Source organism: Petromyzon marinus, chromosome 3 (genome assembly GCF_048934315.1).
Source record: "Petromyzon marinus isolate PM22_M1 ecotype Great Lakes invasive population chromosome 3, UKy_Petmar_22M1.pri1.0, whole genome shotgun sequence".
NCBI classification, from domain to species: Eukaryota; Metazoa; Chordata; class Hyperoartia; order Petromyzontiformes; family Petromyzontidae; genus Petromyzon; species Petromyzon marinus.
This window is the reverse complement of record NC_133669.1, coordinates 4,408,488-4,429,932: the sequence shown is the minus strand read 5'-3', so window position 1 is coordinate 4,429,932 and position 21,445 is coordinate 4,408,488. Positions and strand designations below refer to the sequence as shown.

The following is a 21,445-nucleotide window of genomic DNA, read 5'->3' as shown; positions in this document are numbered from 1 at the left end:
CGCAACTTTAAATAAATATAGACAACACGTTCTACGTAATTAAATAGACTTTTTAATAAATGTTTTCTCCTACAACATCAGAGTGCAGCGCCACATTAACTACGCACTACAATGACAATAGTTTAAAGCGATTTGAAGCATGTTTTATATATTTTTGGGGGGGGGGGGGGGGTAGAGCTTTGTGACATCATATTTGAGGCGGGGTCTGACTTTTTGTGACGCCGTGTGACAAGGGGGGGGGGGGTCAAAAATTGTCAAAAATCGTGTGACGTCATTTATGGACGGCCCCATAATGCGGCGTTGAGTAACGCCGAGCCGAGTTTTGGAAAGGTTTTTCTTACACGTCAATCGTGTACATGCCAACTATCAACGAAGCTCTGGAAAATACTTGCGAGCCGTAGATGCCGCTACGCCTGGCCCCGGGTAAGATTACTGAAGGGTAATTGACGAAGTTGAAATCGATAGTTATCGAAGCTCTAGCCATGAAAGGTCAAAATAAAAAAAATATATATGTTTAGTAATAACACTGAGATTGCATGAAGAAAATAAGAAAATTACAAATTGCATACATGAATGGCATTAAGACCAGGGTGACATGCTTTCACCTAAGTTACACAAACGTCACAGCGATGTCAGAAGACATTTTCCGAGAATTGGATTTGAGACACAAAATAATAAAACGAATAATAATAATAAATAAATGCGTAAATGTTGATGCAAAAAAAACCACATTGATCACGACAGATTTGCGTACTTCAGTCATTTAAACATGAAGTCGAAATTCATTACAAAGAAATGATTACAGAACTTCATGGGACCTCCTTTGCCAGTACCAAAATATGAGAATAGGTTTTCCCCTTTTTTCTGGAAACAAAACAGGTGTTTAGATGTTAAAACACCAAACTGAGACCTTTCTATGCATTGTCTTTGAAACTGATTGGTCCACACCAGAGACAGCTTTCTTTTGAGCCTCGTCTCAAACGGTGTTGGACCAGAGGACGCCTTTTCGCATCTATGCGATCGTTATCTTGTTTCCTTGTGTTGTGAAGGAAACGTCGTAGTTTTTTGTTTATTTTTATTAATTTCAACCTATCTACGTGACTTTACCGAAAGACCCAAAGAACACTGGTGTATTGTATAGTGTAGTGTATAGTGTAGTGTATAGTAGTGTAGTGTATAGTAGTGTATTGTATAGTAGTGTATAGTGTAGTGTATAGTGTAGTTTATAGTAGTGTATCGTGTAGTGTATAGTGTATTGTATAGTAGTGTAGTGTATAGTAGTGTATTGTACAGTAGTGTAGTGTATAGTGTATTGTATAGTAGTGTAGAGTATGGTATAGTGTATAGTAGTGTAGTGTATAGTGTATTGTATAGTAGTGTAGTGTATAGTGTAGTGTATAGTGTAGTGTATAGTGTATTGTATAGTAGTGTAGTGTATAGTGTAGTGTATAGTAGTGTAGTGTATAGTGTAGTGAAGTGATTATTAATAACCTTTACTGCAGACTCGCACCGCTTTAGTTCTCAATCGTAAAAACGTATAATGCTAATAAATACACAGGGTTTGATTTAAACAAAGTATTTGAACTTACGTTGCCGTGCTTAATTGTGTTTCGATGATTTACCTTCTGAAATAATCTGGCCACGTGTCGCACCCCCAGAAAGGGCATCTCGCACCCCCAGGTTAAGAACCACTGGGCTGTAGAGCAATTATAGTAGGCGACGTGGGTTCAGAATTGTGAAATAGTTTAAGGGGCGGCAGATTAAGGAGTACTTTCCTGAAATTGAACTGAATAAAAAAAGTAACTGAGCAATATGCTTTAACAAAGCCCACGTGTAGTCACCATCGTGTTCCTCTGTGTGTGTCCCTGCTGTGCCACGTGGATGGGGAACGTGGACATCGACAAACAGATTAAAACGATAGCTACTAGGTGTGTCAAATAATTCCTGCTAGGTGTGTCAAACACCAACGATGCACACGATTGAACGCCGCGTCCCAAAGGAGCCTTAAGACAAACGGTGAAGCTTTCCCGGGCAAATTAAACTTAATAAAATGTATGTTTTAATGTTTTTAATATAAGTTTTATTTTCAGTCTATACGGCGAACGGCCAGGTGTGGAGTAGCGGAAGAGAAGTGAAGTTCCGTGTTCAATTTCAGTCCTGCTTAAAAGGCACTAAAGGGAAATTAATTGACGAACTAATATACATAATTGAATGCAATTTAACATAGATTAATGTAATCGATAAACCGCCCTAAATTATGCATAGCCTTTAAATAAATAATCTCGTGGGCACGCACACGCGTGTAAGTCGACTGTGTGTGTGTATAATCTATGCACGCGTAAATCATTCGGCACATAAGCAGCCGCATTAATAAACTAACAGGATAAATGAATAGTTGAAACAATGAGCGAATGAATGAACGCGTGGCTTTAAACAAGAAACCGCTCGCGAAATACGTTATTGAACGCGCGGGGGGGGGGGGGTGGAGGAAAGTAAACAGTGAATAAATGGGTTGCCTTACGGGTCAGTGGATATTAATATTGCAAATGTGTGCGTGAGTTCGTGCTCGTCAGTGTATCCGTCCGTATGTGTGCAGGAGAAGCGGTGGGTTAGCGCAAAATGCGATGCGAAACTGGCTAACGTCGATTTCTGGGCCACGGCTTAACATCAGTGGCGAGTGTGTGTGCATGTGCGTGTGTGCGTGTGTGCATGTGTACGTGTGTGCATGTGTACGTGTGTTTACGTGTTGGAGCGGTAGTGTAGCGGTTAGCGCGCTGCGCTACGAACCTGGCTACCCGGGTTCGATTCCCGCTCACGGCCAACACCAGTGACGATTATCTGAACCGGTCCCGGGTCTCCCCTAGGTCGACTCAGCCTCAAATGAGTACCTAGTGCGGTGTGTAAACATTGCCACTAGGGAGACAAAGGCGGTCGGGCGTGGTGCTGGCCACCCACCCCCTCTTGTACCGTTCCGGCCTTCACAGCACTTGCCCCAACAGTCTGTTAAGGCTATAAGGGGGATCTTTGTCTTTGTTGCACTTATTTCGCAACCGTACGGAGGCGTTCTCAAAAAATGAGTTTTAAATCGAGATTTAAAAGTGCATCATAGTGACTTCCTAATATCGGAGAGCGAACCCGTTCTGTGCCTAGGTGAGGTGTTTGTGAAAACACCAGCACTGGGGAGACAAAGGTGGTCAGGCGTGGTTTCCTGGCCACGACACCCTTACCCCTATCGTTGCGCCGTTCCGGTGACGATTCTCGCTAACCGCAATTGCCCCAACAGTTGATGTCGGCTATACGGGGGGTTAGGGGCTGATGTATCTGTTGATTTTTTTTACTTAGTCCGACGAAAAAACCCCCATCTGCTTCCTTGTTGCCTACGGCTGGCTGATAATGATCCTTACGGAGAAAGCTCCCATCCAGCACCGTGGCTAATGGGGGTGGTGGCGGGGCTCTGGTTCAGTACGAGGAGGCCGATAACCCCTGCGCCTGAACCTTAATTAGCAACGGAAGCACGCAACAAACTGGATCAATAATTAGCTGCGATTTTCTAAAAATCCAACAACAAAACCGATGCAAATGTAACGCTCGTGGTTTATTTATTATTTGCACGGGAGCCACTCACGAAATGTCTCGCGCAAGCGAGCCCAAGCACGAGATAAAAATGAATCGATCATTGAATTGAACTGTGACACCACCACCCCCCCCCCCCCCCCACACAAAGCATGAGAAGTTATCAAATCGCTGCGGATGGAGGTTCATTGTAACAGGCATCTGGTGTGAATGGTTGTGTGCGCGTGTGGGCATGGGGAGTGGTAGCGTGGGCAACATCATGTTCGGAACCGGTCCTGGGCCTCGCCTAGGTCGACTCGGTCTCAATCGAGTAAGTGGTGCGGTGTGTAAAAACATCGCCCCGAGGGAGACAAAGGCGGCCGGGCGTGGTCCGTGCCACCCAATCCCTCGTGTGCCGTACCGGCCTGTTAAGGCTATATGGGGGATATTTGTCTTTGTTGGGAGTGGTGGCACAGTGGTTAGCGCGCTGCGCTAAGAAACCCGGCGACCCGAGTGTGATTCCCACTCACGACCAAAATATCAGTGACGAACATCAGAACCGGTCCTGGGCCTCCCCGAGTCCGACTCGGGGCCCCAAATGAGTTACCAGGTGCGGTGTGTAAAAAAAACCATTTCCACAAATGGAGACAAAGGCGGCCGGGCGTGGATGCTTGCCACCCCACCGCCGTCGTGTGCCGTGCCGGGGGTTCGCTTTGAGCACTTGGCCTGTTCGGGCAGACTATAACGGGGGGGAAGGGGGGAGGAGGGGAACCTTTTATCTTTGTATGCACGTGTTAAGCGCGCCAGTGTGGTGCATGAAAATGAAGCGTCAGTTTGGTCCTTTCGAACCGCGCGTGCCCGCCCGCCCGCGCGCCCGCGTGTGTGGTCGTCTAATTACGCATTTCTTCCAGGCCGCTCTCGATCACTCTGAATTATTCGCAGTGCGGTAAGTAATAACCAACACCACCACCACCCCGGGCTCGCGAGCCTTTTGGGGGGAGGGGGGGGGGGAATGGGGTTCTCAATGGAAGAGTGGGGACGAGGCTTGGCTTGGGCATCGGTCGGCAGGTCCTGCGCCCGGGAAACGTCCAGCGCCCGGGAAACGTCCAGCGATGACCGCCGGGAGTCTCCGTCACGGAGTGTGATAGCTCCCCGGCCCAAATGGGGGTAGAGCCGTGGACACCATCGGAGAAAGACGAGCGGTTGTTGAACCGAAATCAGCGACACCTCTTTTTGTTTTTTACTAAAGAGGTGTTGTGTTACAACGTCCCCCACCTCTGGAGTAGCACGGTTGGCTACGTACGGCGCGAAAGAAGTTCAACGTGCGTACGTGCACACGTGTTGGCATACGGCCAGGGGTTTCAGTTTAGCAAATTTTCCCGTTCACAATGTTTTTTTTCTCCAGAAAATGTATTTATTCCTGGAGGAATCCGATGAGCTATAAAGCACTTATTTTCACATGTTCTCGTCGTTGGCGGGTAGGCGGCGGTGGGGTATAATACAAAGGGAAGGATTTCACCAACCAACCGCCACGGACCAACTTGGTGAAGTATGGTCAGACAATGACCGACGCGGCGTGAGGAGGCCTCGTGCAATAATCACATTTGACACGTAACTGAAGATAGTGCGAAGTTCGACACCACGTAACGGGCTGACATTGCGTCAATGCGTCATGCTCTTGGGGAAGGCTCGCCGAGCCTCAAAACTCTTTTTTTTTTGCAGGAGGGTCCTGCCACGTTGTGATGTTTGGCCGAGTTTTGGGAGGGAGTGGGGAGGGGGGTGGGGGGTGACGCTCGGAGATCCGCACAGATTGCTTCAAGTATCTATTGCTGTGTTGCCATCTCCTGGACACCTGCCATACAGCACCTGCTTCCTAAGCAGTCTCCTGTTTTGCCCGTTCACGCGCTCACCACGGTAATCTAGGGATCACAGTTTTTCGCTTGAGTATCTGTGAAAAGAGCTTCATAGCTCATCACATTCCTCCAGTGTAAATATTCGGATAAATAAATATTCTGATTTGTAAACTCAAACATCGTTTATGTTTGGAGGAAGGGGGGCTCGGGATAAATGCACCCCCCCCTCCCCCACCTCGGGATGCAACTGAAAGTGTAGCTTCAGGAGGATAAATATAACTGAGAGACGGGGAAATCCAAACCATGCCCTGCATGCGATCGCACCCTGGAACACGGCACATTGTTAGAGCGGTACGGAGATGACAATTACAACAGCCACAAAGTTGGGTGCAGGGCTGCTGACATTACCCCAATACTTACTAATAGGGGTTTTTCCCCTTTTTTCTGGCAAAAAAAACTGACACCAATTGCAAGGAATCATGTTAACATTAACCACAATACTTGCAGTCAAATGCAAACAAAAAACAATACTCTGATAATTTATGCATTGTCCTTGAAACTGATTGGTCCAGGACAATGCATACATTATCAGAGTATTGTTTTTTGTTTGCATTTGACTGCAAGTATTGTGGTTAATTTTAACATGATTCCTTGCAAAAGGTATCAGTTTTGTTGCCAGAAAAAAGGGGAAAACCAATATTAGTATATTTTGGTACTGGCAAAAGAGGCCTCATGATTACCAATACTTTGTCACTGACCACTTAGAGGTTTAACACTGATCAAAACTCGGGTGAGCACTGACCACAATGGCTATCACTTGCCGGTAAATCGGCCTTGGGTTTAGGGCTATGGCTGCATTAAGGCCCGGAGCTTAGGCTTAGTGCTTGGGCTATGGTTGGGCTGTGGGCTTAGGATAGCGATGAGGTTAGGGTTGGGGCCTAAGCTCGTGTTGGCTTTCCGCTCGGGTTATGACTCGGGCTAGTGTTGGGTTTTGGGATGGGTTAGGTGGGCGGGTTGTGCTTAGTCGCTCATGTGGATTTGAACGAGGGTCATGGTTATGGTTGGTACCAAGTATTTGATTAGAGCTAGGGATTACGGTTAGGTTGGATCAAGGGATAGGACTGGGCAAGACCTATGTTTGGGTTGGGGTTCGAGTTTCGGGCTAGGGTTAGGGTTGAGGTGTGGACGAGGGCTGAAGGTTATGGATAAGAGTTAGAGATGGGCTTAAGGCGATGGCTGCGGTTGCCTTGGAGAGGTGCAATGGTGTTTATCTGAAATTTAAGTTGGGAACACCATGATAATGGGAAATATTGATTGTCTGGAGCCTCTGATTGATTAACTTTTCTAATCAACGGCACTGAATGTGGAATAGATTGGTCGGATTACCCCGCGTGTTTGTATAACGAAATCGCGGGTATATATATAGGACTATCTCACCATCTCCCTCCCTCAGCTTCCTCCCTCTCCTCATCTCTCGCTTCATTCTTATCTCTGTCAATCTTCCTCCACCCCATCTCTCTCCATTTCACCCCATTACACTCTCCTGTCCCTCTCCTCTCCTCTCCTTACCTATTTCACCTCTCTCCATCTCCCCCATATTTTGTTTTAAAATCTTTTTTTTTAATCACCCACGCTCATGCCGTGTCTCTCTTCAGCCTTCTCTCTCTCTCCCTGTGTCATCCTCCCGATCGTCGGTTCCGATCCTCTCCTCTTATCGAGGGATCTGTATCAAGAGCACAAACACGCGACGCTCTCTGGCTCTCTCACCACCACCACCACAACAACAGCAGCAGTCGCCATTCGCCACTCAGCGGCGTGGGGACGTCACCACGGCGCCTGTACCAGGCCAGGTGCACTTTGAGGTCGCGCGAAGTGTCGAAGGCTCGCTGACGGGAGGTCACGGGGACAGACCCAGGTGCCCACGTGGGTTGACCGACCGAGACGACTGGCAGCAGAGAGATGGACCAGCTGTGCCCCCAATTCTCTCTCTCTCTCGTGCGCGTGTGCGCGGGTCCGTCGCCGGGGCCAGAATGACCGTCAGAAATGTTTCGGACTATTTAACGTACAATCGTCGTTTACCCTTTGACTTTATCATTTTTTTTTAGTTCAGACGTCGCAACAAAGCCTCTTGGCACCCGCTGTCCTACCAGACAGTCTCGTCCCTTCACCTGATGAAGGCCGCCTGTGTTGTGGCCGAAACGTCGTGAGAATATTGTTGTGTTATTTTATTTCATCAATTTATTATTTTATTCTCATTTTACGTGACTTTACCGAAAGAACCAAAGAAGACATTCTACTTAATTAAATAGACTTTTTAATACATGTTTTCATCATTTCATCAGAGTGCAGCGGCACATTAAATACGCACTACAATGACGATAGTTCAAAGCGATTTGAAGCATGTTTTATTTTTTGGAGGGGGGGGGGGCAGAGCTTTGTGACGTCATATTTGAGGGGGGGGTCTGACTTTTTGTGACGCCGTGTAACGAGGGGGGGGGGTCAAAAATCGTCCAAAATCGCGTGACGTCATTTATGGACGGCCCCAAACACGAGGTTCCGTCGAGCGTTGGGCGAACCGTCGGTCCTCGCGGAGAAGGGGCCGTGCAGACGACAGGAGGTGCCTTACTGGCGAGGGCGATGAGGAGAGGATTGGCAACTGTGGGAGTGCGGGCACAGTGCAATAGGGCAGTGTGGAGGGCACGAGAGCCCTGGGGGGCAAAGGAAAGGGCAAAGAGGAAGCAGCGAGTCGGCGTTGTAACCATGCCTCCTACAGAGAAGGCCTCCCCGTGCCGTGGCAGTCGGGATTGTCTCACCATTATTCACCACACTTTGTCAGTACGGATTTGTGAAGTGTGCGCTGGGGGGTGGGGGGGTGCTGTGGGGGTGCGGGGGGGGGCAGGACCAGTTCAGACGCAAATCGCCACTGACGTTAGCCGTGGCCGAGAATGAAACTCGGCTAGCCAGGTTTAAAACGCAGCACGCTAACCGCCGCGCCCGCCGCTCCCGTATCGGCGTCTGCGATGTCCGTAAAGTTGAACTTCTTTCGCGCCGTACGTAGCCAACCGCGCGTATCGGAGGTGCGGAAATCAACGATCGGCAGTTCGTTAAATCGCATCGAATCGATCTCGCATTTCTAAATAAACATCACGGATTACTTTTAAACGAGCGGGGGTTTTTGCGATACGCGCCGGCGTCTCGGAACGTCCGGACGAGGGGCAAGCAGTGAGCAGAGTCGTGGCAGTGGCCTGTCTGGGGGGGGGGGTGGAAGGTTTGGGGGGGGGTCTCCTCCCTGTGTTGACCCCTAACGACGCCACTGCCGGGGGAACGTGGCACCCGGTTGAGCTCCCCTCTAATTGGGGGGGGGGGGTGGCCGGCAATGGTGTGAGGCCGTGAGTGTCGCTAACGAGCACTCCCCACGTGATTGCACCTAACAAGTACTGGAGGAAGGGGTTGGTGGGGGTGCGGGGGGGGGGAAGAGGTGCGAGCGGATTTCGGGGGTGGGGTGCAATTGGCTACATGGGGGCCACAGGGATGAGGTGAGCTCATTAGCACGAAATGTCACCGCTGCATTCCTCTATGTCCCTCGTGCTTCCGAGCGGCCTGCCAATGTGTTTCTGTTCTCCCCCCGTGCCTCTCGTTTGTTTGCTTTCACGCAGATCCTGATTTGGGGGGTGGGGCGGTTTGGGGCCGGGAGGGGTGGAGGGGGGGGTGGGTCAACTCAGCTCATGATCGCTGTCATTATCACCGTCGTCATCTCGCCGTAGACCAATACAATTATCGCCGTTAATCCCAAAATCGAAGTGCGGTTGGGGGGGGGGGGTGTTCACGTAGTGTCCTCATGTCACCCCCCATCGCGCCCCCGCCCCCCCCCCACTTGCAACCCCCCTCCACTCATCTCGCGTGCGCTGGATGGTTCATCTGCGGTGTCACGTGGTGGTGGTGGGGGGAAGGTGGAGGGTGAAATTAAAAAAGATCCAAGTTGAACAGCAATTAATTATGGGGTGGTGGAAAGGGGGCATGACTCAGGCCGGCCGCGTGATGTTAACTACCTCGCCTGGTATACAGGAGGTCGTACGGACACCGGACGGAAGTGGTCGGATGTTGCAGTACCCGTCACGGCACGTGCCAAACAATTTTGCTGCAGCTTGCTGATGGTTTTTTTTGTTTGTTACCAGCAAGCTAGCAAGTTGCAATAGTCGATCCTTGTCGATACGACGCGACACGCCGCCGCCGCCGCCGCGGCTGCTGCTGCTGCTTCACAACTCGGCAGCGGCCGAACGCGTCACGGAGACCCCCCGCGTGAACACTCGCAGGACCTGACGATATTTTTGTTTTGTTTCCCACCCCCCCCCCCCCCCCACGTCGGCGATTGCGCGAACCGCGAACCGCAAGGCGTCCAGATGCTGCCGCTGCAGCCGGACGGGGCCCCCAAGGGCTGCGCCGGCTGCCACCGGAGCATTCGCGACCGCTACCTCCTGAAGGCGCTGGACAGGTACTGGCACGAGGACTGCCTGAAGTGCGCCTGCTGCGACTGCCGCCTGGGGGAGGTCGGCTCCACGCTCTACACGCGCGCCAACCTCATCCTGTGCCGCAGGGACTACCTGAGGTGCCGCGCCCGTCACGCCTGCCCTCTTTCACCCTCCACGCGGAATGCGATGTTGATTTAAAAAAAAAATGTTACCGTTATTTTTGTTATTGTAAACCAAAAAAAAATTGCAATCCTTTTTTTATCATTGAAAAGTAGCAATTTTTTTTATTCTTGAATTATTTACGAATGTTTTTATTCTTCAATTATTTACTATATTTTTTATTTAAACATTTATTGAATTAAAAAAATCTAGTTTTTTTAAAATACATGTTTTTTATAATTAAAAGTTGTTTTTTATGAGCATACAAAATTATCATTTACAAAAAAATACCTATAAAAAGAATTACTACAATTTTTACGTTTAAAAAATGTCACTGAACAATTTGTTATTGAAAACCTATTTTCATGCACAAAAATATACTTTGTTGACACAAAAAACTAAACTTTTTTTCCCAACTCATTACCCCTCGTCCCTCCACGATTAAACCCAGGTTGGGTGGGGGTGGAGAAAATCGCGGTCCAGCGTTCAGAACGTTTTACGATATCTCCTCATGGCAACGTCGCGAGTTCTTTCTTGCGAAATGGGATTTCTTGTGACCCCCCAAGTCAGTAAGTAGTTACGTGGCATTGGGCTCAAAATAATAGTGATGATGATGATGATGAGAAATGTAATTGATGACAAAAGTCGCCCGGCCACCTCCCAATCGAGGCCTAGCACGTGCCTGCCGCATCACACACGGGCTGCTGAGCCTCTCGGTGGGATCACCACAAACCCCACACCGCGCCTTCTCCTGGGTCTCGAGTTCAGAGGCTGAGTCTCCGTAACGAGCACGGTCTGGGTCAGTGTCATCCTCATCATCCTCGTCACCATTATGATGACGACGACGATGATGTCCATGACAATTCGCCTGATTCTAGATTTCTCTCGGGGATCTCAGACGAGTATGTGGAGGTTCGAACAGCTCTTGGTGCAATGGGTGGCCTACACTTGAACTCGATTCATGAGTGCGGATGCTGCATTAGGATCTTCCCCAGCGCCCCCGCGTTAGAGGGGACACCAGGCTTTTCGCTGCGTTTTGGCTTTCCGCTTGTGGTTGGTGCTTTCCGATAACAATTGATTGCATCATCTTCATCCTCGCAACTTCCTCGCCTATCGTTCACCAACACGGGACAACCGAATTTGTCTTGACGGCTCGCGTCCACAGCCTCTCGCAATTAACGGCAGGGCTTGCAGCTCGCGGCTCCCTTTAATAAACACACACAATTAACAAAGGCCCAGATTTCTCTGGGGGGCTCGAGGCTTCTGTGGAAGCGGGGGTGAGCGTGGGGTGGGGGGCAGCGTTTTGTTTTGCTGCCACTACGCTTAGTGTTCACGGCGCTGGTGGTGATGGTGGGTGGGTGGATCACTCGGTGGGTGTGTGGCTGAGTGGGTAACTGGGTTTTGTTGCTCGGTTGGATGACTGGCTGGCTGGGTAACCCGATGGCTGGGTGGCTGGTTAGCTGGCTGTGTGGGTAGGTGGATGGATAGGTGTCTCAGTGAGCTGGTGGCTGAGTGGGTAGTTGGCTTTGTGGCTGGGTGTGAGGCTAGGTGGTTGGGCAGTGAGTGGCTCTGTGTATGTGCATATTGGTGGGCGGCGGGGGGGGGGGGGTAAATGTGGCAGGGGCGAGAAAAAGGGTTGAGCTCGTTAATCCTGCACCAAATTGTTCCATAAATTAGCAGCTGGCTGTGGGCACGGTGCCTTCAGCACCCGGGCGACCGCGCGGAACACACATGGCGAAGGTCGTTTGTAAACCCTCGTCCATCTTTTCCCACAGCCAGGCATCTGGGCACGACGGTCGCCCATGTCCTTGCAATACATCTTATCGAACCACCGCCACCGCCACACAGTGTTCAACCACGTCCAAACACCCGTCACCACCATATCTGCGATCACCAACACCATTGCCACCATCTTCATCGTTCATGTCGGCACCGCTCTCTTCACTGTCATCAGCACCACCATCGTCATTAATTCTGTCGCGTTCCCCACCATTCGTGGCACCACCAGCACCACCGCTGCCGCAAATACATTCATAAACACCACCACCACCATCATCATCACCACCATCATCACCACCATCATCATCATTTTCCAGAACCACCGGTCTTAAACATCATCGGTACCGCCATCCTCGCCATCATCATTATCACCACAACCATCTTCACTTTCACAATCGCACTAACCACCACTTTCCTCATCAGCCACAGAAACCACATCGTGAACACCACCACCATCATCATCAACATCTCCCGTGCCATCAGCGTCACCACCTCCACAACCACCATCATCATCAACGCAAGACAACACGACCATCACCGCTGTCCTCACCCGGCTGTGCAAACCCCCCCCCCCGCCTCAATCTCTCCCCACCACATCACAGCTGCCCCCTCTACGTGCGACGGCGAATGATATAACGAGCCGCAATTGCAGCAGCGGACTGCTTAGTGGCGTTATTGATCGGCGCGCCGGCTCGCTGAGATCATGGCTGCTATTATTATGCTGATTTGTCAGGGCTAAGAGAGCTCACCCCCGGCAAGCTGAGGCATTGTGTGCTCTGTGGGGTTGGCGAGCGGTGGGGGGGTCTTGCAGGAGGCTATTAAACCAGAACGCTGGTCGGCTGGGTGGGTGAGCGGGTAAGGCTTCCAAAACGTCCTCCTGGTTTTGTTACTGTTGTTATCTTTTTTGAGGGCGCCACGGTGGCTAGATGTTAACTACCTCGCCCGGTATACAGGAGGTCGTGAGTTCGATCCTGAGCCCGAAGCCTGTATAGTTGAGTTTGCGTGTCTCTCTCCACATGGCCGCGTGGATTTTTCTCCAGTTCGTCTGGTTTTTTTCCCCCTACACATTTAGAATGAACGTGGCGTTTCGAGTATTTGGCTGCGATAGATTTTCCACACGATGATGAGCCACTTCGTTGAGCTTTTCATTTGTGATAGCCAGGTGGCTTCTGAAAAAGATCTACATAGCTCAGTGGGCCTTACTTGTTAAAAGAAGACGGCTGTTTAGTGTTGTTACCATGTTTGTTTGCGACGGAAGGATGTGCTCAATCTCACGACCCTTGCTTTCAAGAGGGTCTTGCTGCGCTGTTCTTTTGTTCGCGATAGGCGAGCGATGTTGCTGCTGCTGCTGCTGCTCCTGCGTGTAAAGTGATCCCACCCCAAGGAAATTGCAAATATTTTTTGTTCAGCATTTGGATGTTAGTTGCAATCGGCAGTTGCATTGTATTGTGTTTGTTAGCTATGGCAGGCGACGGGAGAACCTGCAGAAAAGCCCATGCAGAACATGCAAACTCCACGTGGAGGTTCGCCCCCACCCCCCCCCCCCCCAAGGATTGTCCCAGGTACGGAAATCTGTCCCCGTGTCCCCCAGAAGAACGGAATTTGCAAACATCAGTTGAATGTCCCGGTTTAAGATATTTTTTTGGCTTCCTGCATGGCGTTGCCACCACTGAGAAACTAAATATCCGGCGGACATATCGTGGAGAGAAGAATATCTCACAATGCCGTAGAGAGGGGGGAACAATGTGTAAAGAAAAGAGTTTGTCTTTGAAGAGGACGTCCGGGGAAAAACAGGGAGAGGTGGCAATCCATTCTCACGATATCGACAAAGGGCGGGGCTACCGGAAAGTTAGGGGCGGGGTTTTGCAGAGGAGTAGCCAATGAGCAGCAGGGGGCCGTGAACCAATGTGCGAGGCCGCTCCCTGCTGGGGGGGTGGCGCTGGTGGTGAAGTGGGCGTGGCCGTGTAAAAGTGGGCGGGGGTTGACGGAGGGATGGGGCCTCTCGGTCCACGTGTCACCGGGATTGAGCCTCTCAGAAATGTTCAGTCGACGTGAACGCGTGGCAAGGTGAAGAGGGGAGGAAGACAAAAACACAAAAGTTAAGTTATAAAGTGTCACATAAGTTGGGGGGCGGGGGGAGGTTCCACATTCCTAAGGTGGGGCCCAGTATTCACCTTGACTTACCACAGAGTTAAGTTGTAATGTCTCGCCATTCTGGTGAGTTCTTAGACACTAGATAGACACACTGGTCTCTGGTGGGGTCTTAGACACTAGATAGACACACTGGTCTCTGATGAGGTCTTAGACAATAGATAGACACACTGGTCTCTGAGGGGGTCTTAGACACTAGATAGACACACTGGTCTCTGGTGGGGTCTTAGACAATAGATAGACACACTGGTCTCTGGTGGGGTCTTAGACACTAGATAGACACACTGGTCTCTGGTGGGGTCTTAGACACTAGATAGACACACTGGTCTCTGGTGGGGTCTTAGACAATAGATAGACACACTGGTCTCTGATGGGGTCTTAGACACTAGATAGACACACTGGTCTCTGGTGGGGTCTTAGACAGTAGATAGACACACTGGTCTCTGGTGGGGTCTTAGACAATAGATAGACACACTGGTCTCTGATGGGGTCTTAGACAATAGATAGACACACTGGTCTCTGATGGGGTCTTAGACAATAGATAGACACACTGGTCTCTGGTGGGGTCTTGGACACTAGATAGACACACTGGTCTCTGGTGGGGTCTTAGACACTAGATAGACACACTGGTCTCTGATGGGGTCTTAGGCACTAGATAGACACACTGGTGTCTGATGGGGTCTTAGACAATAGATAGACACACTGGTCTCTGGTGGGGTCTTGGACACTAGATAGACACACTGGTCTCTGGTGAGGTCTTAGACACTAGATAGACACACTGGTCTCTGATGGGGTCTTAGACACTAGATAGACACACTGGTCTCTGGTGGGGTCTTAGACAATATATAGACACACTCGTCTCTGATGGGGTCTTAGACACTAGATAGACACACTGGTCTCTGATGAGATCTTAGACACTAGATAGACACACTGGTCTCTGATGAGGTCTTACACACTAGATAGACACACTGGTCTCTGGTGGGGTCTTAGACAATAGATAGACACACTGGTCTCTGGTGGGGTCTTAGACACTAGATAGACACACTGGTCTCTGGTGGGGTCTTAGACAATAGATAGACACACTGGTCTCTGATGAGATCTTAGACACTAGATAGACACACTGGTCTCTGATGAGGTCTTACACACTAGATAGACACACTGGTCTCTGATGAGGTCTTAGACACTAGATAGACACACTGGTCTCTGGTGGGGTCTTAGACACTAGATAGACACACTGGTCTCTGATGGGGTCTTAGACACTAGATAGACACACTGGTCTCTGATGGGGTCTTAGACACTAGATAGACACACTGGTCTCTGATGGGGTCTTAGACACTAGATAGACACACTGGTCTCTGATGGGGTCTTAGACAATAGATAGACACACTGGTCTCTGATGGGGTCTTAGACACTAGATAGACACACTGGTCTCTGATGAGGTCTTAGACACTAGATAGACACACTGGTCTCTGATGGGGTCTTAGACAATAGATAGACACACTGGTCTCTGATGGGGTCTTAGACACTAGATAGACTGGTCTCTGATGGGGTCTTAGACACTAGATAGTTACACTGGTCTCTGATGGGGTCTTAGACAATAGATAGACACACTGGTCTCTGATGAGGTCTTAGACATTAGATAGACACACTGGTCTCTGATGGGGTCTTAGACACTAGATAGACACACTGGTCTCTGATGAGGTCTTAGACACTAGATAGACACACTGGTCTCTGATGAGGTCTTAGACACTAGATAGACACACTGGTCTCTGATGGGGTCTTAGACACTAGATACACACACTGGTCTCTGATGAGGTCTTAGACACTAGATAGACACACTGGTCTCTGGTGGGGCCTTTAGACAATAGATAGACACACTGGTCTCTGATGAGGTCTTAGACACTAGATAGACACACTGGTCTCTGGTGGGGCCTTTACACAATAGATAGACACACTGGTCTCTGATGAGGTCTTAGACACTAGATAGACACACTGGTCTCTGAGGGGGTCTTAGACACTAGATAGACACACTGGTCTCTGATGGGGTCTTAGACACTAGATAGACACACTGGTCTCTGGTGGGGCCTTTAGACAATAGACCAGTTGTATCATGTGACCTTTCTGCAGTAAACAAACAAACCAGTCCCCATGGCAGCTAATCCTGCAAAAAAAAAGAAAATCAACCTCAATAAACCTCCTTTACAAATTCAGATGAGAATTAAGCCTTTTCCAATAAAATAGAAAATTGAAAATAAAGGCCAATGCACTCGACATTAATGGCAAATGGGCGACTGTAAACGAACCTCAATCAAAATTGGGATCGGATTTTTAACCAAAAAAAAAATGCACGCGCCTGAGCGTAATTCACGTGCTTGATGGAAACACTGCTTTAATCTAATGGGATGGAAACGCATCTCATGTAATGAGCAGCAGAGAGGCACTCGGCACAAGCGCAGGGACACGCGGATGCACGCTGGCCTCAGTTGCTGTCGGAAGAATGTTTCCCTCTGCTTGCTACAAGATTATTGCGGCATTCATTCGGTTTGTTTCCTCTAAGGTTTGGCCGTGGGGTGGGGGTGGTTAGTGCACTGCGCTGTTAATTGCCGGCCACGGATATTCCAACCGAAGGGTGGCCGCTGTCGACTCCCCACAAAGTGGTACTCGTTTTACCGAGCCCAGAGGGGATGATGGGCTGAGGCAACCTTCCACCCCTCAAACCAGGAGTTGAATTCGCAACCTTTCAATTGGAGGCTGCTCGCTCTACCGTTGAGTCAACTGGCTGGATATACAGCAACACGCTGGGGTGTTGTTGGTGTGTGTGTGTGCGCAAAGCCTCGTGGGGGAGTGGTGGCGCAGTGGTTAGCGTCCTCTGCCAAGATCCCGACGACCCGAGTTTCGATTGCCGCTCACGGACCGAACTTTTAGTGAAGTACAGTATCATCTGAGCCGGTCGTGAGCATTCCCCAGGTTGGCAACTCAGCCTTAAATGAGTCCCTGGTACTGTGGGTAAACATCGCCCCTGGGGAGATAGGCGGACGGGCCTGGTGCTGGCCACCTCAAACCCCTCGTGCGCCGTACCGACCGTCATGAGTGCTCGCTCACAGCACTTGCCCCAACAGTCTGTTAAATGCGATTCCGGGGGGACTGTTTGTGCTTGACAGTGAGCACGTGTATGTATGTGCGTGCGTGCAAATGTGGCAATGCAATGCACACGTGTGCCTCCCCCACGTCTGTGCGAAGTTTCCCCGCATGATTTGCGCGGAATAGAACCCCGAGCGTAGGTGAACGCTGCCAAGCTCCTGGCACTTATCTCTCAGCCACACGAGGCTGAGACACCGCCGAGCCTAGCCCCCACCCCCCACCCAGAACCACCCCCTCCCCCCTCACACACAGCCGTCTTTGTCTCACTCCACTCTTTCACGGTGCCAATCCCTGCCTGCCTCTGCGTCATAAATGTATGAATGCGAAACCCGCTTTGATTAAGTAGGAGGGAGATGATGATAATGGCATTGATGATGATGGTAATAATGATGATGATGGTAATAATGATGATGGTAATAATATTGATGGTAATAATGATGATGGTGGTAATAATAATGATGGTGGTAATAATAATGATGGTGGTAATAATGATGATGGTAATAATGATGATGGTAATAATGATGATGATGGCAACGGTGATGATGGTAATAATGATGACGGTAATAATGATGATGGTGGTAATAATGATGATGGTAATAATGATGTTGGTAATAATGATGATGATGGTAATAATGATGATGATGGTAATAATGATGATGGTAATAATGATGATGGTAATAATGATGATGATGGCAACGGTGATGATGGCGACGATAACGGTGACGGTGATGATGATGGTAGTCCACAATAGTTTTTTTGGGTTAGATCGCGTAAATATATAAATGTGTCGTTAAACCAGTCACCACCCGACCCAGCCAACTAGTAAAAAAAACAACCTCTATTATGAATACTATTGATTGCGAAATCCTACGTGTTGAACTGACGATGGTAGTGATTATGACGGCTATGATGATGGTAACGATGGTAATGGTGACGACAATGATGATGTGCACATATCACTGTAAGGTACGTACGTTAGTGGAGGGTAGCGTATGTGCGTTTCGTCATATTCATTCGTCATTCTCTATCCACTGTTGGACGAAGGTCTTGGCAAGCCTATCGGGTTACTCTCACGGTTTCGTGATGTAACGATCAATGATCGCTCCACCTCTGCCATGGAACGCCACCCGATCGCGTTCCTTCCTTTGACTGGCTCTCCACCGTTAGTCTCTACCGCCCGCCGGTCATCATCCCTTCTGCCCAAGCGCCGCTCGCTCGCTTTTCTCAACGCCCGATCTCAATGCGACGTCTCGAACCTGTGTCATGGGACGCCGCGGTGGCTAGGAGATGTTAATTACCTCGCCTAGTATACAGGAGGTCGTGGGTTCGATCCCGACCATGACGCTTGCTGCTGTATATTTAGAGTTTGCGTGTCTCTCTCTCTCATCATCATCACGGTGGCTAGGAGATGTTAACTACCTCGCCTGGTATACAGGAGGTCGTGGGTTCGATCCCGACCATGACGCTTGCTGCTGTATATTTTGAGTTTGCGTGTCTCTCTCTCTCTACCCGTGGTCGTGGGAATTTTTCTCCGGGTCCTCCGGTTTTTCCCTCCACATTTAGAATCGACGTTTAGTTTCGAGTATTTCGTTGCTATAAACGTCCACGTGACAGCCACTTCGTTGAGCTATCTGGTGTGGCCCAGGTCGCTTGTGAAAAGGGCTACGTAGCTCAGTGGGCCTTACCAGGTAAAGTTAAATTAAAATAAAAGTGTTTCAATAGTTATTCCAAGTATGCACCGCTCAACGCTTCTTTTCAGCATTCTGTTCCATCAAGGACTCTGTTTCTAACCTGCGTGCAATAGCAGGAAGTTTATACCCCAATATTGGATGTGGGTTATACGCGTACACTACGGGGCATCGGTGTCTTTACGTGAGCCCTGGCCGGGAATCAAGCTCAGCGCAGTGTGTTCATGACGCTACTGTGTCAGAGCTCCCCACACCACCCGACTGCTGTCTGATCCAGTCCTGAGTCTCCCCTAGGTCGACTCAGCCTTCAAACGAGATGAAGCTTGTGAAACATTGGCATGGGGGAGACGCGGTGCTGGCCACCCACTGCATCGTGTGCCCCGTGCCTTCATCGGCGCTCGCTAAACAGCACTTTGCTCCAACAGTCTGTTTAGGCTACACGGGGAATCTTTGTCGTTGTGTGCAAAAGAGAGAGAGAAGATGAGAGAGGCGGGGGGGGGAGCTGTGAGGGAGAGAGACCCACACACACACACAGCCCATGCGTTCACACATTAATCACACGTCCTGACACTGATGAGAAATCCCTTCCCATTCCCCTGCTTAATGTGCCGCGTAATTTACTGCTGCCTGGCTGGTAATTGCCTGGTGATCAATGGAAGCTTGCGGGAGGGTGCCCATCTATTGGCTGCCACCGCTGTCCAATCGGCGAGCTCCTATTTATGCACCCAATTGTGTTTTTGGGGAAGGGGGGTGGGGGTTTGCGGTCGTACATTGCAGTGCCCCACATATATTAGATTACAAAGACAAAGATCCCCCATATAGGCTTAACAGACTCTTTGGGTAACTGCTGTTAGCGAGCACCTATGAAGGGCGCCACGGCACACGAGGGGGTGGGTGGCCAGCACCACGCCCGACCGCCTTTGTCTCCCCAGTGGCGATGTTTACACACCGCACCAGGTACTCATTTGAGGCTGAGTTGACCTCCGGGAGGCCCATGATGGTGTTGATGATGATGGTGGCATCGATGATGATGGTGGTGTATGATGATGATGGTGGTGATGGTGTTGATGTTGATAATGGTGGTGATGGTGGTGACGGTGGTGGTGCTGGTGGTGATGGTGACGGTGGTGTTGATGGTGGTGGTGATGGTGTGATGGTGTTGATGTTGATGATGGTGGTGATGATGGTGGTGCTGGTGGTGATGGTGACGGCGATGTTGATGGTGTGATGGTGTTGATGTTGATGGTGGTTGATGGTGGTGGTGATGGTGGTGCTGGTGGTGATGGTGACGGTGGTTTTGATGGTGTGATGGAGCAGGCTGTTCGGCGTAACCGGCAACTGTGCGGCGTGCACCAAGCTCATCCCGGCGTTCGAGATGGTGATGCGCGTGCGCGACAGCGTCTACCACCTCGACTGCTTCGCCTGCCAGCTCTGCAACCAGCGGTGAGAGACGCAGGGATGCTGACACAGGGGGACATGGACACACCGGGGACATGGGAACTCAAAGACACCGAGCCACGGGGACATGGATAGATGGGGACACGAGGGCATGGGGACTCGGAGAAATGTGGACATGGGGACTCGGACACAGGGACACAGAGACATGGAGACACAGTCACAAGGGGACACGTAAAATAACGGACTGTTGGGGATCACCGTCGAGTAAGGGGTGGCTGTGAATGTCTCACGGTGGCAGTGTCAGTGCAACCGCTTTGCTGACGACAAAAGTGTCAAACTCACGTCACCGTCTGCGTCTTCCCCACGACTGCCGCCTCAGGTTCTGCGTAGGAGACAAGTTCTTCTTGAAGAACAGCATGATCCTCTGCCAGTCGGACTACGAGGAGGCCGTGACCAAGGAGGGATTCCGGCCGCAGGTCACGTCGTGACACCCATCACCCACGGAACTCCAATTCCGCCCGAAACCCCTGGCCCTTGGGTTCAGCTTCTTCTCGAGAAACTCGAGTCGGTGTGTGTGCGAGTTGGTGGACCTTGTTTGCGTTTTGTCATATATGTATTTTTTTTATATATACACATTTATAATTTCACATTTGGGTTTTGGTCAACGGTCACTTCCCGGATTCGTCGTGTGATCGGAGGTTTGCGTCGTCGTCACGGAGTGAAGCCGTCTTCCCTCCTCGTGGAACCCACCCCCCCCCCCCAGGCTCCCCATCTCTCCCACCCCTTCACGCCCCCCCCCAGAAGTCGTGTCGGGAAACAGCCGTGGAAATTGACACTCACAGAAACTACTACTGTCTGGAGTCGCTTGTAGTAGGTAACTCGACGCATCCCAGGTCGCCGCATCGCAAGAGAGGGGCAACGCATCGCGCGTCCCAACGTGGGCCCGCATTTCCACCCGAAGTGTCCACACTTCACGTGGCCTCAAGCCGCCCCCAGCATGGCACGAGCGCTGTGGTGATGTCGCCGCAAACGTTGTGTGGCAAATGGCGGTTGTTGTTGTTGTTGCTGTTGTAGTTCATCTTTCGGTTAATTAGTAAGGACAAGACTGCTACTTCAGGGGACATCTCTGGCACCAACAACTAGACGCGCTCTCCAATCATGCTGCGACCACAAACAGCCGCCGTTTGTGATGTCAACGTTGGCGCGTGCGCCAGGCTAGGTGCACTCGAGGCCACGTGGAGTGGCGGAGTCTTGG

The 21,445-nt window shown here is 50.2% G+C and overlaps 1 protein-coding gene across 4 annotated transcripts in view; it reads left to right on the top strand.

Moving 5' to 3' along the window:
* LOC116952122 (LIM domain only protein 3-like) overlaps nt 1-20,837 on the top strand; it is a 46,070-nt gene extending 25,233 nt beyond the window's left edge. For all 4 annotated transcript variants that reach the window (XM_032971206.2, XM_032971178.2, XM_032971187.2 and 1 more), the window contains exons 2-4: nt 9,798-10,011; nt 20,110-20,235; nt 20,570-20,837. In XM_032971206.2, the coding sequence (XP_032827097.1) occupies nt 9,806-10,011; nt 20,110-20,235; nt 20,570-20,678 (441 nt within the window). In that variant the 5' untranslated portion in view covers nt 9,798-9,805 and the 3' untranslated portion in view covers nt 20,679-20,837. The remainder of the gene's footprint in view (nt 1-9,797; nt 10,012-20,109; nt 20,236-20,569) is intronic.
* The last annotated feature ends 608 nt before the right edge of the window (nt 20,838-21,445 follow it).